This window comes from Pleurodeles waltl, chromosome 7 (genome assembly GCF_031143425.1).
Source record: "Pleurodeles waltl isolate 20211129_DDA chromosome 7, aPleWal1.hap1.20221129, whole genome shotgun sequence".
Taxonomy (NCBI): Eukaryota; Metazoa; Chordata; class Amphibia; order Caudata; family Salamandridae; genus Pleurodeles; species Pleurodeles waltl.
The window spans coordinates 1526718096-1526730422 of record NC_090446.1 but is presented as its reverse complement, the minus strand read 5'-3'; the positions used below and the strand labels follow the sequence as shown (position 1 = coordinate 1526730422).

Below are 12327 nucleotides of genomic sequence, written 5' to 3'. Positions count from 1 at the left end.
CAAGAGAACATACACCACAAACTTGAACAACCTAAAACAACCAACACAAGTAATGAAATCTAACACAGAATAACGCACACCATCAGAAGTCAATGCTGGTTAAACCAACCCAACATGGTATATGTTAGAAATGGGGTCTTTGGTTGGCAGTCAGGTTACCCCCTGTCCAAGCAAGGATCCTCACTCTAGTCAGGGTAAAGGAGACTCACCCTCAGTTAACCCCCGCTCACACTCTTGGTAGCTTGGCACGAGCAGGCAGGCTTAATTTCAGAAGCAAGGTGTAAAGTATTTGTACCAACACACACAGCAACTCAGTGAAAACCATACAAAATGACAACACTGGTTTAAAAAAATTGGTAATATTTATCCAAACAAAACCAGACAAAAGCAACACAAATCCAACATACAAAAGTCAAGTTCTGAGGTTTAAAAAGCAAAAGAGTCTTAAATCCTTTAGAAAACAGTGAGAACGTTGTTAGAGTACAAAAGTACCTGGGTAGCGTCAAAATAAAGCGGCACGGGTGAGTTTGCATCGGAAAAGGCCAGCGATGTGTCGATTTCTCACTCGCAAGCGAGAACGTGCATCGTTCATCCTCCGGTCGGGGCTCTGTGCAGCGTTTCTTCTCTCCTGCAAGACAGCAAAGCGTCGATCTCGACAGGCACCTCGGGTCTGGGCAGGCTTTGCATTGATTTTCCGCACCCAGCGATGTTGGTTCGAAATCTGGTTGCACGGTGTCAAGAAACCGCGCGGCATGAGGGCTTGCGTTGTTAGCAGCCGCTGCAGGTGTTGCGTGTCATTTCTCCAGCCGCGTTTCATTGATCTTCCAGCCGTGATGCAGGTGGAGCGTCGATTTTAGCCACAAGGCCAATGGTGCGTCGATCCTCAGCCACAAGGCAGGTGGTGCGTCAAAAGTTTCGCCGTACGACGGTCTTTGCATGGATTTCTGTCCTTTTCTACCAGCTGCACCTTTCAAGGGCCCAGAGACAGGTTAGGGCACCACTTGGCAGGCAGGACTCTCAGCAGAAAGCCCGAATGCTGGTAGAGAGAAGTCTTTGTTGTCCCTGAGACTTCAACAACAGGAGGCAAGCTCAGTTCAAGCCCTTGGAGATTCTTCACCAGTGGGAAGTCACACAAAAGTCAGTCTTTGTCCTCTGTCAGGTAGAAGAAGCTACTGCAGGCCAGCCTAGGAAAATGGGCAGTACTCCTCCTCCAGCTTCTCCAGCTCTTCTCCTTGGCAGAGATTCCTCTTGGTTCCAGAAGTAATCTGATTTTCAGGGGTTTTGGGTGCTCTTCTTATACCCCTTTCTGCCTTTGAAGTAGGCCTACTTCAAAGAGAAGTCTCTGTTGTTTTCAAGATCCTGCCTTGCCCAGGCCAAGCCCCAGACACTCACCAGGGGGTCGGAGACTGCATTGTGTGAGGGCAGGCACAGCCCTTTCAGGTGTAAGTGCAGCACAGATGGCTCATTAGGATATGCAGGCTATACCCCAGCTCCCTTTGTGTCACTGTCTAGAGGAGAGGTGCAAACAGCCCAACTGTCAAACTGACCCAGAGAGGGAAGCCACAAACAAGCAGGGTCACAGAATGGTTCAAGCAAGAAAATGCCTACTTTCTAAAAGTGCCATTTTCAAACACACAATCTAAAAACCAACTTCACTAAAAGATGTATTTTTAAATTGTGAGTTCAGAGACCCCAAACTCCACATGTCTATCTGCTCCCAAAGGGAATCTGCACTTTAATAATATTCAAAGGCAGCCCCCATGTTAATCTATGAGTGAGATAGGCCTTGCTACCGTGAAAACCGAATTTAGCAGTATTTCACTGTCAGGACATGTAAAACACATAAGTACATGTCCCACCTTTAACATACACTGCCCCCTGTCCATGGAGCTACCTAGGGCCTACCTTAGGTGTGCCCTAAATGTATAAAAAGGGAAGGTTTAGACCTGGCAAGTGGCTACAGTTGCCAAGTCGAATTGGCAGTTTAGAACTGCATTCACAGACACTGCAGTGGCAGGTCTCAACCATGTTTACAGGGCTACTAATGTGGGTGGCACAGCCAGTGCTGCAGGCCCACTAGTAGCATTTCATTTACAGGCCCCGGGCACCTCTAGTGCACTTTACTAGGGACTTACTAGTAAATCAGATATGCCAGTCATGGATAGCCAATGTACACATATAATTTATACAAGGAACACTTACACTTTAGGACTGGTCAGCAGTGGTAAAGTGTCCAGAGCAAACAAAAACAGCAAAAACAGATTCCAGCACCTAGAAACAACCTGGGAAGTAGAGGCAAAAAGTTAGGGGAGACCATGCCAATGATGCCAAGTCTTACAGTATACATGGACCAACACAACATAAAACAACCCAACTCAAGTCACTGCAGCATAATATAATCCCAACATAACCTAACACAAGATAAAAGTACCAAACACAATCCAACGCATTATAACATAAACTGGCATAACACAATGCAAAGTAAAACAATCCAATACAGTATACAGAGACCAGCATAAACCAACACAACATAAAACAACCCAACTCAAGTCAGTGTAACATTATATAACCCCAACATAACCCAACACTAGACAAAAGAACCCAACACAATCCAACGAAATATAAAATAAACGGGCATAACCCAATGCGATGTAAAATAGTCCAACACAGTATACAGAGACCAGCATAAACCAACACATAATAAAACAATCCAACTCAAGGCAGCACAACATAATATAACCCAACATAACCCAACACTAGCTAAAAAAAACAACACAATCCAATACAATCTAACATAAACCGGCATAACTCAATGCAGTGTAAAACAATCCAACACCGTTTACAGAGACTAGCATAAACCAACACAGCATAAAACAATCCAACTCAAGGCAGCACAACATAATATAACCCCAACATAACCCAACACTAGATAAAAGAACCCAACGGAATATAACGATAAACCAAAATTACAATGCACAATTTCACCCAACCCAACACAAAATACCATAAACCAGCCTATCCCCAGTACAATGTAAAACACACAATGACAACACAACATAACATATACATACCAATCCCCAACAAACTAAACATTTTCTCTACAGAACATGTAAACATAACATAACCAAAGCTAACCAAGCCCAATGCTAAACAACCCAAACTAAACATAACACAAACCAACGTAACCCAAAACCAGTGCAGTCCAACACAACCCAGAACAGCATTTCATTCAGGAACCAAACAGATGCAATCTAAGGCAAACAAACACAGAACAATGCAAACTAACATTTCATATGCACCACATAACACAAAACCATGTAACACAGCCTGATATAGTATGAACTAGCATACTCAAACAACCTGAACCAACCAACAACAAAAACAATGAACCACGATGCAACATAAAATAAATATACCACAACGCAACCTAACTCAGCTCAATATAACATCCTTGCACAGTTGGCAACATTTGCCTAGCTTACCCTGAATTTCTCCCTTTGTTTGCCCCAATGAAACCACACTGAAGCCTTCATCCAACTGCATCCACACTTCTGCATAAACTTTAAAAATGAAAAGGCAGTTTTGAGATTTGAAGATCACAGAAGCTCACTTGAGTTCTAGGGCCTAACTCTCTTCTGTTTTCTCTTGCAGTATGGGCGTTCAGACAGCTACCGTGTGGCCACAACGCAGGACAACAAAGAGGCAGAGAACTCGCCAAAAAAATCCAAAAAAGGAGCCATGCAGAAGAAAGAACTGGACGATCTGAAGAAGGAAGTGTCCATGGTGAGCACAGGTTGTGCCAGAGGATGTAGTGGTGTTGCCTGTAGAGGGATGGTGTATAAGTGAGGGCTTCTGGGGATGATGTAGTGGTGGTTACCCTGAGATGGCTTTTTGCGATAATGGATGGGTCCTGACTGTAGCAGATGGTGCAGAAGCAATGGCTTTGGGTGATTATCTTGTGGTGTTGACTGTAGAAGATGGTGCGGAAGCAATGGCTTTGGGTGATTATCTTGTGGTGTTGACTGTAGAAGATGGTGCGGAAGCAATGGCTTTGGGTGATTATCTTGTGGTGTTGACTGTAGCAGATGGTGTGGAAGCAATAGCTTTGGGTGATAATGTATGGGTGCCAACTGTAAAAGATGGAGTTGAAGTGATGCAGGTAGGTCGTGGTGTATGTGTGCTGACTGTAGGATGGTGTGCAATGGACTGCTTTGATCCATGCTCTATGGCTTCTCACTGCAGGAGATGGTGGAAAAGTGATGGCTTTGGGGTATTGTAGTGGTTCCGACCGTAGAAGATGGTGTAGAAGCAATGGAGTTAGGTGATGGAGTATGCTGACTCTAGGATGGTGTAGAAGTGATGGCTTTGATGCATGCCCTATGGGTTCTCACTGTAGGAGTGGGTGAAAGTGATGGTTTTGGGGTGTTGTAGTGGTGCTGACGGTAGGAGAGGATATAGAAATGATGGCTTTGGGGGTGTTGTAGTGGTGCTGACTCTAGGATGGTGTAGAAGTGATGGCTTTGATGCATGCTCTATAGGTTCTCACTGTAGGAGATGGTGTAAAAGTGATGGTTTTGGGGTGTTGTATTGGTGCTGACTGTAGGAGATGATATAGAAGTGATGGCTTTGGGTGTTAATTTTATGGTTGGTGTCTGCAGGAGATGGTGTTGATGCAATGGCTTTGATCCATGCTCTATGGGTTCACACTGTAGGAGATGGTGGAAAAGTGATGGCTTTGAGTGCTAATGTACGGCAGGGGACTGTAGGAGATGGTGTAAAAGTGATCGCTATGGGGTTGCGGTAGTGGTGCTGATCATAGGAGATGGTATATAAGCCAAGGATATAGGTGATGGTGTATGGGTGCTGACTGTAGGAGATGGTGTAGAAGTGATGGCTTTGATGCATGCTGTATAGGTTCTTACTGCAGGAGATGGTGTGGAAGCAATGGCTTTGGGGATGTTGTAGTGCTGCTGACTGTAGGAAATGATGTGGAAGCGATGATTTTGGAATGATGTAAGGGTGCTGACAGTAGGAAACGATGGATGTGTCGTAGTGCTGTGTGGGAGGATTAATGTAAGAATACTGGCTTTTTGGGTCGTTTTACAGTGGTCGCTCCTATAGCTGGTGGAGAACCGAGGGCTTTGAGGGATGGTGTATGAGTGCTGACTGTGCGGGATGGTGTAGGTGTCAGAGTGCTGTGTGTGAAGGTTGGAGGGTTGTGAAAGACCGGTCGGTGGATGAGCAAATGTGTTGGGGGATGTGTCAGTGATGGTATTAGTGAAGGGAGTAACTGTACTGAGCATTTATGAGTTCTCCTCCCCAACCCTTGAACGTAGCAATAGCTGTTGGAGTCGGAGGTGAGTGAAGATTCTATGTACGGTGCTCAGTATGCTCCCACAAACTAGGCACCTCCATATTGAGTTGGTGTATTTGTACAGAATGGGTGCATTCATACATGTTGGGTGCATTCATAGAGAGCGAGTGTATTCATACAGGGTGGGTGTATTCGTACAGGGTGGTTGTATTCGTACAGGTTGGGTGTATTCCTACAGAGTGGATGTATTTGTACAGGTTGGGTGTATGCGTACAGAGTGGGTATATTCATACAGAGTGGGTATATTCATACAGAGTGGGTGTATTCAGACAGAGTTGGTGTATTCAGACTGAATGGGTGTTTTTGTACAGAGTGGTTTTATTCGTACAGGGTGGGTATATTGGTATCGACTGGGTGTATTCGTACTGAGTGGGTGTATTCGTACAGGGTGGATGTATTCGTAAGGGTTGGGTGTATTCATACAGAGTGGGTGTATTCATACAGAGAGGGTGTATTTATACAGAGTGGGTGTATTCATACAGGGTGGATGTATTTGTACAGAGTGGGTCTATTCATACAGAGTGGTTGTATTTGCACAGGTTGGGTGTATTCATACAGAGTGGTTGTATTTGTACAGGTTGGGTGTAGTCATACAGAGTGGGTGTATTCATACAAGCTGGATGTTTTTGTATAAGTTGGGCGTATTCATACAGAGTGGGTGTATTTGTACAGGTTGAGTGTATTCATACAGAGTGGGTGTATTCATAAAAAATTGATGTTTTTGTATAAGCTGGGTGTATTCATACAGAGTGGGTGTATTCGTACAGAGTGGATGTATTTGTACAGGTTGGGTGTATTCATACAGAGTGGATGTATTCGTACAGCTTGGGTGTATTCGTACAGAGTAGGTGTATTTACATAGAGTGGATGTATTTGTACAGGTTGGGTGTATTCATACAGAGCAGGTGTATTCATACAGAGTGGATGTATTCGTACAGCTTCAGTGTATTCGTACAGAGTGGGTGTATTTACACAGAGTGGATGTATTTGTACAGGTTGGGTGTATTCATACAGTGTGGGTGTATTCATACAAGTTTGGTGTATTCATACAGAGTAGGAGTGTTCGTAAAGGGTAAAGGTATTCATACAGGTTGGGTGTATTCATACAGAGTGGGTGTATTCATACAGAGTGGTTGTATTCGTACAGGTTGGGTGTATTCATACAGGGTGGTTGTGTTCATACAGAGTGGTTGTATTCCTGCAGGTTGGGTGTATTCGTACAGGGTGGTCGTGTTCATGCAGGTTGGGTGTATTCGTGCAGGTTGGGTGTATTCATACAGAGTGGGTGTATTCGTACAGGTTGGGTGTATTTGTACAGTTTGGGTGTATTCAAACAGAGTGGGTGTATCCATACAAGGTGGATATATTCATGTTGATTGGGTGTATTCATATAGAGTGGGTGTATTCATACAGAGTGGATGTATTCGTACAGGTTGGGTGTATTCATACAGATTGGTTGTATTTGTACAGGTTGGGTGTATTCATACAAGTTGGGTGTATTCATACAGAGTGGTTGTATTTGTACAGGTTGGGTGTATTCGTACAGGTTTGGTGTATTCATACAGAGTGGTTGTATTCATACAGAGTGGCTGTATTCGTACAGGTTGGGTGTATTCATACCGGGTGGTTGTGTTCATACAGAGTGGTTGTATTTGTACAGGTTGGGTGTATTCATACAGGGTGGATATATTCATGTAGATTGGGTGTATGCTTACAGAGTGGGTGTATTCAGACAGAGTGGATGTATTTGTTCAGGTTGGGTGTAGTTATACAGAGTGGTTGTATTCGTACAGGTTGGGTGTATTCGTACAGGTTGGGTGTATTCATACAGAGTGGTTGTATTCATACAGGTTGGGTGTATTCATACAGGGTGGTTGTGTTCATGCAGGGTGGGTGTATTTGCACAGGTTGTTTAGAGTGGGTGTACTGAATCAGTCAGGACTTGGTATAGAGTGAATATATTTGTGCAGTCAGCATTCAGACAGGTGTATTGGTATTGGGTATAGGTCTGCAAGGAAAGTATACTGATGGGTATCATGGTACAGTGCTGATAACTAGTGTGTAGTGGGGAAATTGTTATAATATCTTATGGGTATTTGTGGAGGAGGGTATCCAGGTGCTGGACAAGGAGGGGGCCGTGCTGGTCATGTCTGAGGTCTAGGTAATGAGCCATTCCTTCAGTTTCTTGCGGAACGATACAGAGTGAGTTTATTGATTGTTGTATTGGTGTAGCTTGAGTATACTGATGACTAATTTGGTACAAAGTGAGCATAATGGTGGTCATATTGGTGTAGAGTGAGTATGCAATGGCTATATTGGTGCAGAGTGAGTATGCTGATGCTTATACTGTTGCAGAGTGAGCATACTGATGGCCATATTGGCACACAATGAGTATACTAATGGCTATATTGGCACACAGGGAGTATACGGATGGCTATATTGGCACACAGTGAGTATCCTAATGGCTATATTGGCACACAGTGAGTACACGGATGGCTATATTGGCACACAGTGAGTATACTAAAGGCTATATTGGCACACAGTGAGTATACTGATGGCTATATTGGCACACAGTGAGTATACTAATGGCTATATTGGCAAAGAGTGAGTATGCTGGTGGCTACATTGGGGCAGAAAGAGTATACTGGCGGCTATTGATGGTGCAGAGTGAATATACTGATGCCTAAAAAGGTGCAGAGGGAGAATACTGACGGCTATAGGGTGCAGATTGAGTATACTGATGGCTACATCAAAGCAGAGTGAAAATACTGATGGCTATATTGGTGCAGAGTGAGTATACTGATGGCTATATCAAAGCAGAGTGAATATACTGAACTCCATATTGGTGCAGATTGAGTATACTGATGGCTACAAAGGTGCAGAGGGAGTATACTGATGGCTATAGGGGTGCAGAGTGAATACACGGACTGCTGTATTGAAGTAGAGTGAGTACACTGATGGCTATATTGGTACAGAGTGAGCATACTGATGGCTATATTGGTACAGAGTGAGTATACTGATGGCTATATCAAATCAGAGTGAATATACTAACGGCTATATGGGTGCTGAGTGAGTATACCGATGGCTACATCAAAGCAGAGTGAATATACTGATGGCTATATTGGTGCGGATTGAGTATACTGATGGCTACAAAGGTGCAGAGGGAGTATACTGATGGGTATAGGGGTGCCGAGTGAATACACGGACTGCTGTATTGAACTAGAGTGAGCACACTGATGGCTATATTGGTACAGAGTGAGTATACTGATGGCTATATTGGTGCAGAATGAGTATACTGACGGCTAAATTGAAACACAGTGGCTACATTGGCACAAAGAATAATGATGGCTATATTGGCAGAGTGAATACACTGATGGCTATATTGGTCCAGAATGAGAACACTGATGGTTATAATGGTGCAGAGTGAGTATACTGATGGCTATATTGAACCAGAGTGAATATACTGATGGCTATATTGGTGCAGAGTGAGTATACCGATGGCTATATTGAAGCAGATTGAGTATACTGATGGCTATATTTAGGCAGAGTGAGCATACTGATGGCTTTATTGAACCAGAGTGAGTATACTGATGGCTATATTGAAGCAGATTGAGTATACTGATGGCTATATTGAAGAAGATTGAGTATACTGATGGCTATATTGAAGCAGAGTGAACATACTGAGGGCTATAATGAAGCAGATTGAGTATACTGATGGCTATATTGAAGCAGAGTGAGTATACTGATGGCTAAAGTGGTGAGAGGGAGAATACTGATGGCTATATTGAAGTAGAGTGAGTATACTGATGGCTATATTGAAGCAGAGTGAGCATACTGATGGCTATAATGGCACAGAGTGAGTACACTGATGGCTATATTGGTGCAGAGTGAGTACACTGATGGCTACATCGAAGCAGAGTGAGTATACTGATGGCTAAAGTGATGCAGAGTGGGAATACTGATGGCTATATTGAAGCAGAGTGAGTACACTGATGGCTATAATGGCGCAGAGTGAGTATATTGATGGCTATAATGGCACAGATTGAGTACACTGACGGCTATAATGGCGCAGAGTGGGTACACGATGGCTAAAGTGGTGCAGAGTAAGAATACTGATGGCTATATTGAAGCAGAGTGAGTACACTGATGGCTCTAATGGCGCAGAGTGAGTACACTGATGGCTAAAGTGGTGCAGAGTGAGAGTACTGATGGCTATATTGAAGCAGAGTGAGTACACTGATGGCTATAATGGCGTCGAGTGAGTACACAGATGGCTAAAGTGGTGCAAAGTGAGAATACTGATGGCTAGTTTGAAGCAGAGTGAGTACACTGATGGCTACATTGGCGAAGAGTGAGTGCACTGATGGCTATATTGAAGCAGAGTGAGTGCACTGATGCTATAATGGCACAGAGTGAGTACACTGATGGTTATAATGGCGTAGAGTGAGCACACTGATGGCTAAAGTGGTGCAGAGTGAGAATACTGATGGCTATAGGGGTACGGATTGAGTATACTGATGGCTATATCGAAGCAGATTGATATACTGATGGCTATAATGGTGCTGAATGAATATACCAGCTGCGAGATATTTGCAGAATATATGGGCTATAAGAACTAGAGAATTGCTATAATCGTGTGTTTTTAACATATTGGTCTTAGATTATATTTATCCAACATAACACGTTTTAATTGATTGGAGTCAAGATATAATGACCTAATAATTTTATATTTAATATTTTGGGATTTTAAGATTTTAAGAATAATGCTTGTTTTGCACTGTTTTCTACAACTATGTGATCTTATAATTTATTCAGGGCTCCTAAAGTAAACTGTGTTTTTGCCATTTTCTCTTTCTTATAACTGATATGTTGCACAATTATGTTATGGCGTTTTATTGTTTACTTTTATGGCTTCTAGCCGAAATAAAGTTACTATTTGATTTGATTTGATACTGATGGCTATAGTGGTGCAGAGTGAGAATTCTGATTACTATATTGAAGCAGATTGAGTATACTGATGGCTATATTGAAGCAGAGTGAACATACTGATGGTTGTATTGAAGCAGGGTGAATATACTGATGGCTAAATTGGTGCAGAGTGAGTATACTGATGGCTATATTGAAGCAGAGTGAGTACACTGATGGCTATATTGAAGCAGATTGAGTATACTGATGGCTATATTGAAGCAGAGTGAATATACTGATGGCTATATTGGTGCAGAGTGAGTATACTGATGGCTATATTGAAGCAGAGTGAGTACACTGATGGCTATATTGAATCAGATTGAGTATACTGATGGCTATATTGAAGCAGAGGGAATATACTGATGGCTATATTGGTGCAGAGTGAGTATACTGATGGCTATATTGAAGCAGAGTGAGTATACTGATGGGTATATTGGTGCAGAGTGAGTATACTGAAGGCTATATTGGTGCAGAGTGAATATACTGATGGCTATAGTGGAGCAGAGTAGGGAAATAGATAAGAAGCTAGTATTCTGATGCAGGGCAGGCACCTTGATACTGAGTCCATATATTGGTGCAGAGTCTGTACATTGATTAGTATGCCGATTGAGAGTGGGTTTATTGGTGCTGCCTGGCTGCACTAATGCACAGTGTGTACGTACATGCAGACTGGGCTGATTGGAGCCAGTTGGCTGCACTAGTGCAGTGAGTACCCACATGCAGAGTGGGCTAATTGGTGCCAGTTGGCTGCACTAGTGAAGAGTGAGTAGACACATGCAGAGCGGGTTGACTGGTGTTTCCTGGCTGCACTACTGCAGTGAGTACACACATGCAAAGTGGGATGATTGGTGCCACCGCACTAGCGCAGTGAGTACACACATGCAAAGCTGATTGGTGCTGTCTGGCTGCAGTAGTGCAGTGTGTACATGCATGCAAAGTGGGCGCACTAGTGATGATTACAGCACTTGTACACCTTCGGAGTGAAATTTTCACTAATAAGTTCCTGTTTCCTTCTCTCAGACTGAACACAAGATGTCAGTGGAGGAGGTGTGTCGAAAGTACAACACAGACTGCGTACAGGTATGTAAAGATCTGGTGTCTCCATGCCCCTGCAGATGTGACCTCTCTGTAGAAATCTCCCCAAAAGGGAACAAGGCCTCTCCAGCATTTCTGTTGTCTTTGCTACTAGGATACTTGATATACAATGATGTATGCATATTTAGGGATGGATCCCTGATGCAGAACTTTTGTTTTCTGTCTCCTTTGGTTATATTGTGAAATTATTGTTTGGGTGGCCAGACACAGTGGTTCGCTCACCGAGGCAGATAGTATGTGGATGATACAGGTGGAAGAGATGTGGCCTGGTATCGAGAGCTGCTGACATTACAATTAGGGAACCAGGTTCAAATCCGGGCTTAAGCTCAACATCCTGTGACTGTAGGCAAATAATTAATCTTGGGGGCAGGGAGAGAGTGGCACAGTGCTACACACATCCCATGCAGGCCCCTTAGCGCAAACAGGCCAGGAGCCAGGGAAAGTCCCTTAGCACACACAAGCAGGAGCCATGGACTCTAGGTGCTGTGAACCACCCAAACTTCCACAAAGAGTGACAGTATTTGCATCAAACCCACTGAGAAGAAGAACAAAGAATCAACAATAACCTTCTTTCATGGTGGGGTTCGCGTTGTTACACAGACAGGATTTGCGTACATTAACCTTAAAATAAACCTAATAACAAATACCTATACCCAGACCATAACCTAACACCTGCCATCTCCTTGGGAGTCATAAAGAGGAACTCCTCCTACCACACTTCCTGAAATACCAAGTACGTTGACAGCCATAAGGTCAAAACCAACTGAGCATGGAGGGCAGGTATCTAAGAGTGACAGTGAAGACTGGGATTCAGAGTAATGAAGATTACAGATAAGTAATCAGGCAGTTACAATACCTAATTCTACCAATTAAGAACTGTCCTAAGGCCACAG

The 12327-nt window shown here is 43.4% G+C and overlaps 1 protein-coding gene across 1 annotated transcript in view; it reads left to right on the top strand.

The window, feature by feature from the left end:
* ATP1A3 (ATPase Na+/K+ transporting subunit alpha 3) overlaps window positions 1-12327 on the top strand; it is a 300833-nt gene that overhangs the window by 138914 nt on the left and 149592 nt on the right. The window contains exons 2-3 of the mRNA XM_069201375.1: window positions 3652-3783; window positions 11360-11419. Of these exons, the coding sequence (XP_069057476.1) occupies window positions 3652-3783; window positions 11360-11419 (192 nt within the window). The remainder of the gene's footprint in view (window positions 1-3651; window positions 3784-11359; window positions 11420-12327) is intronic.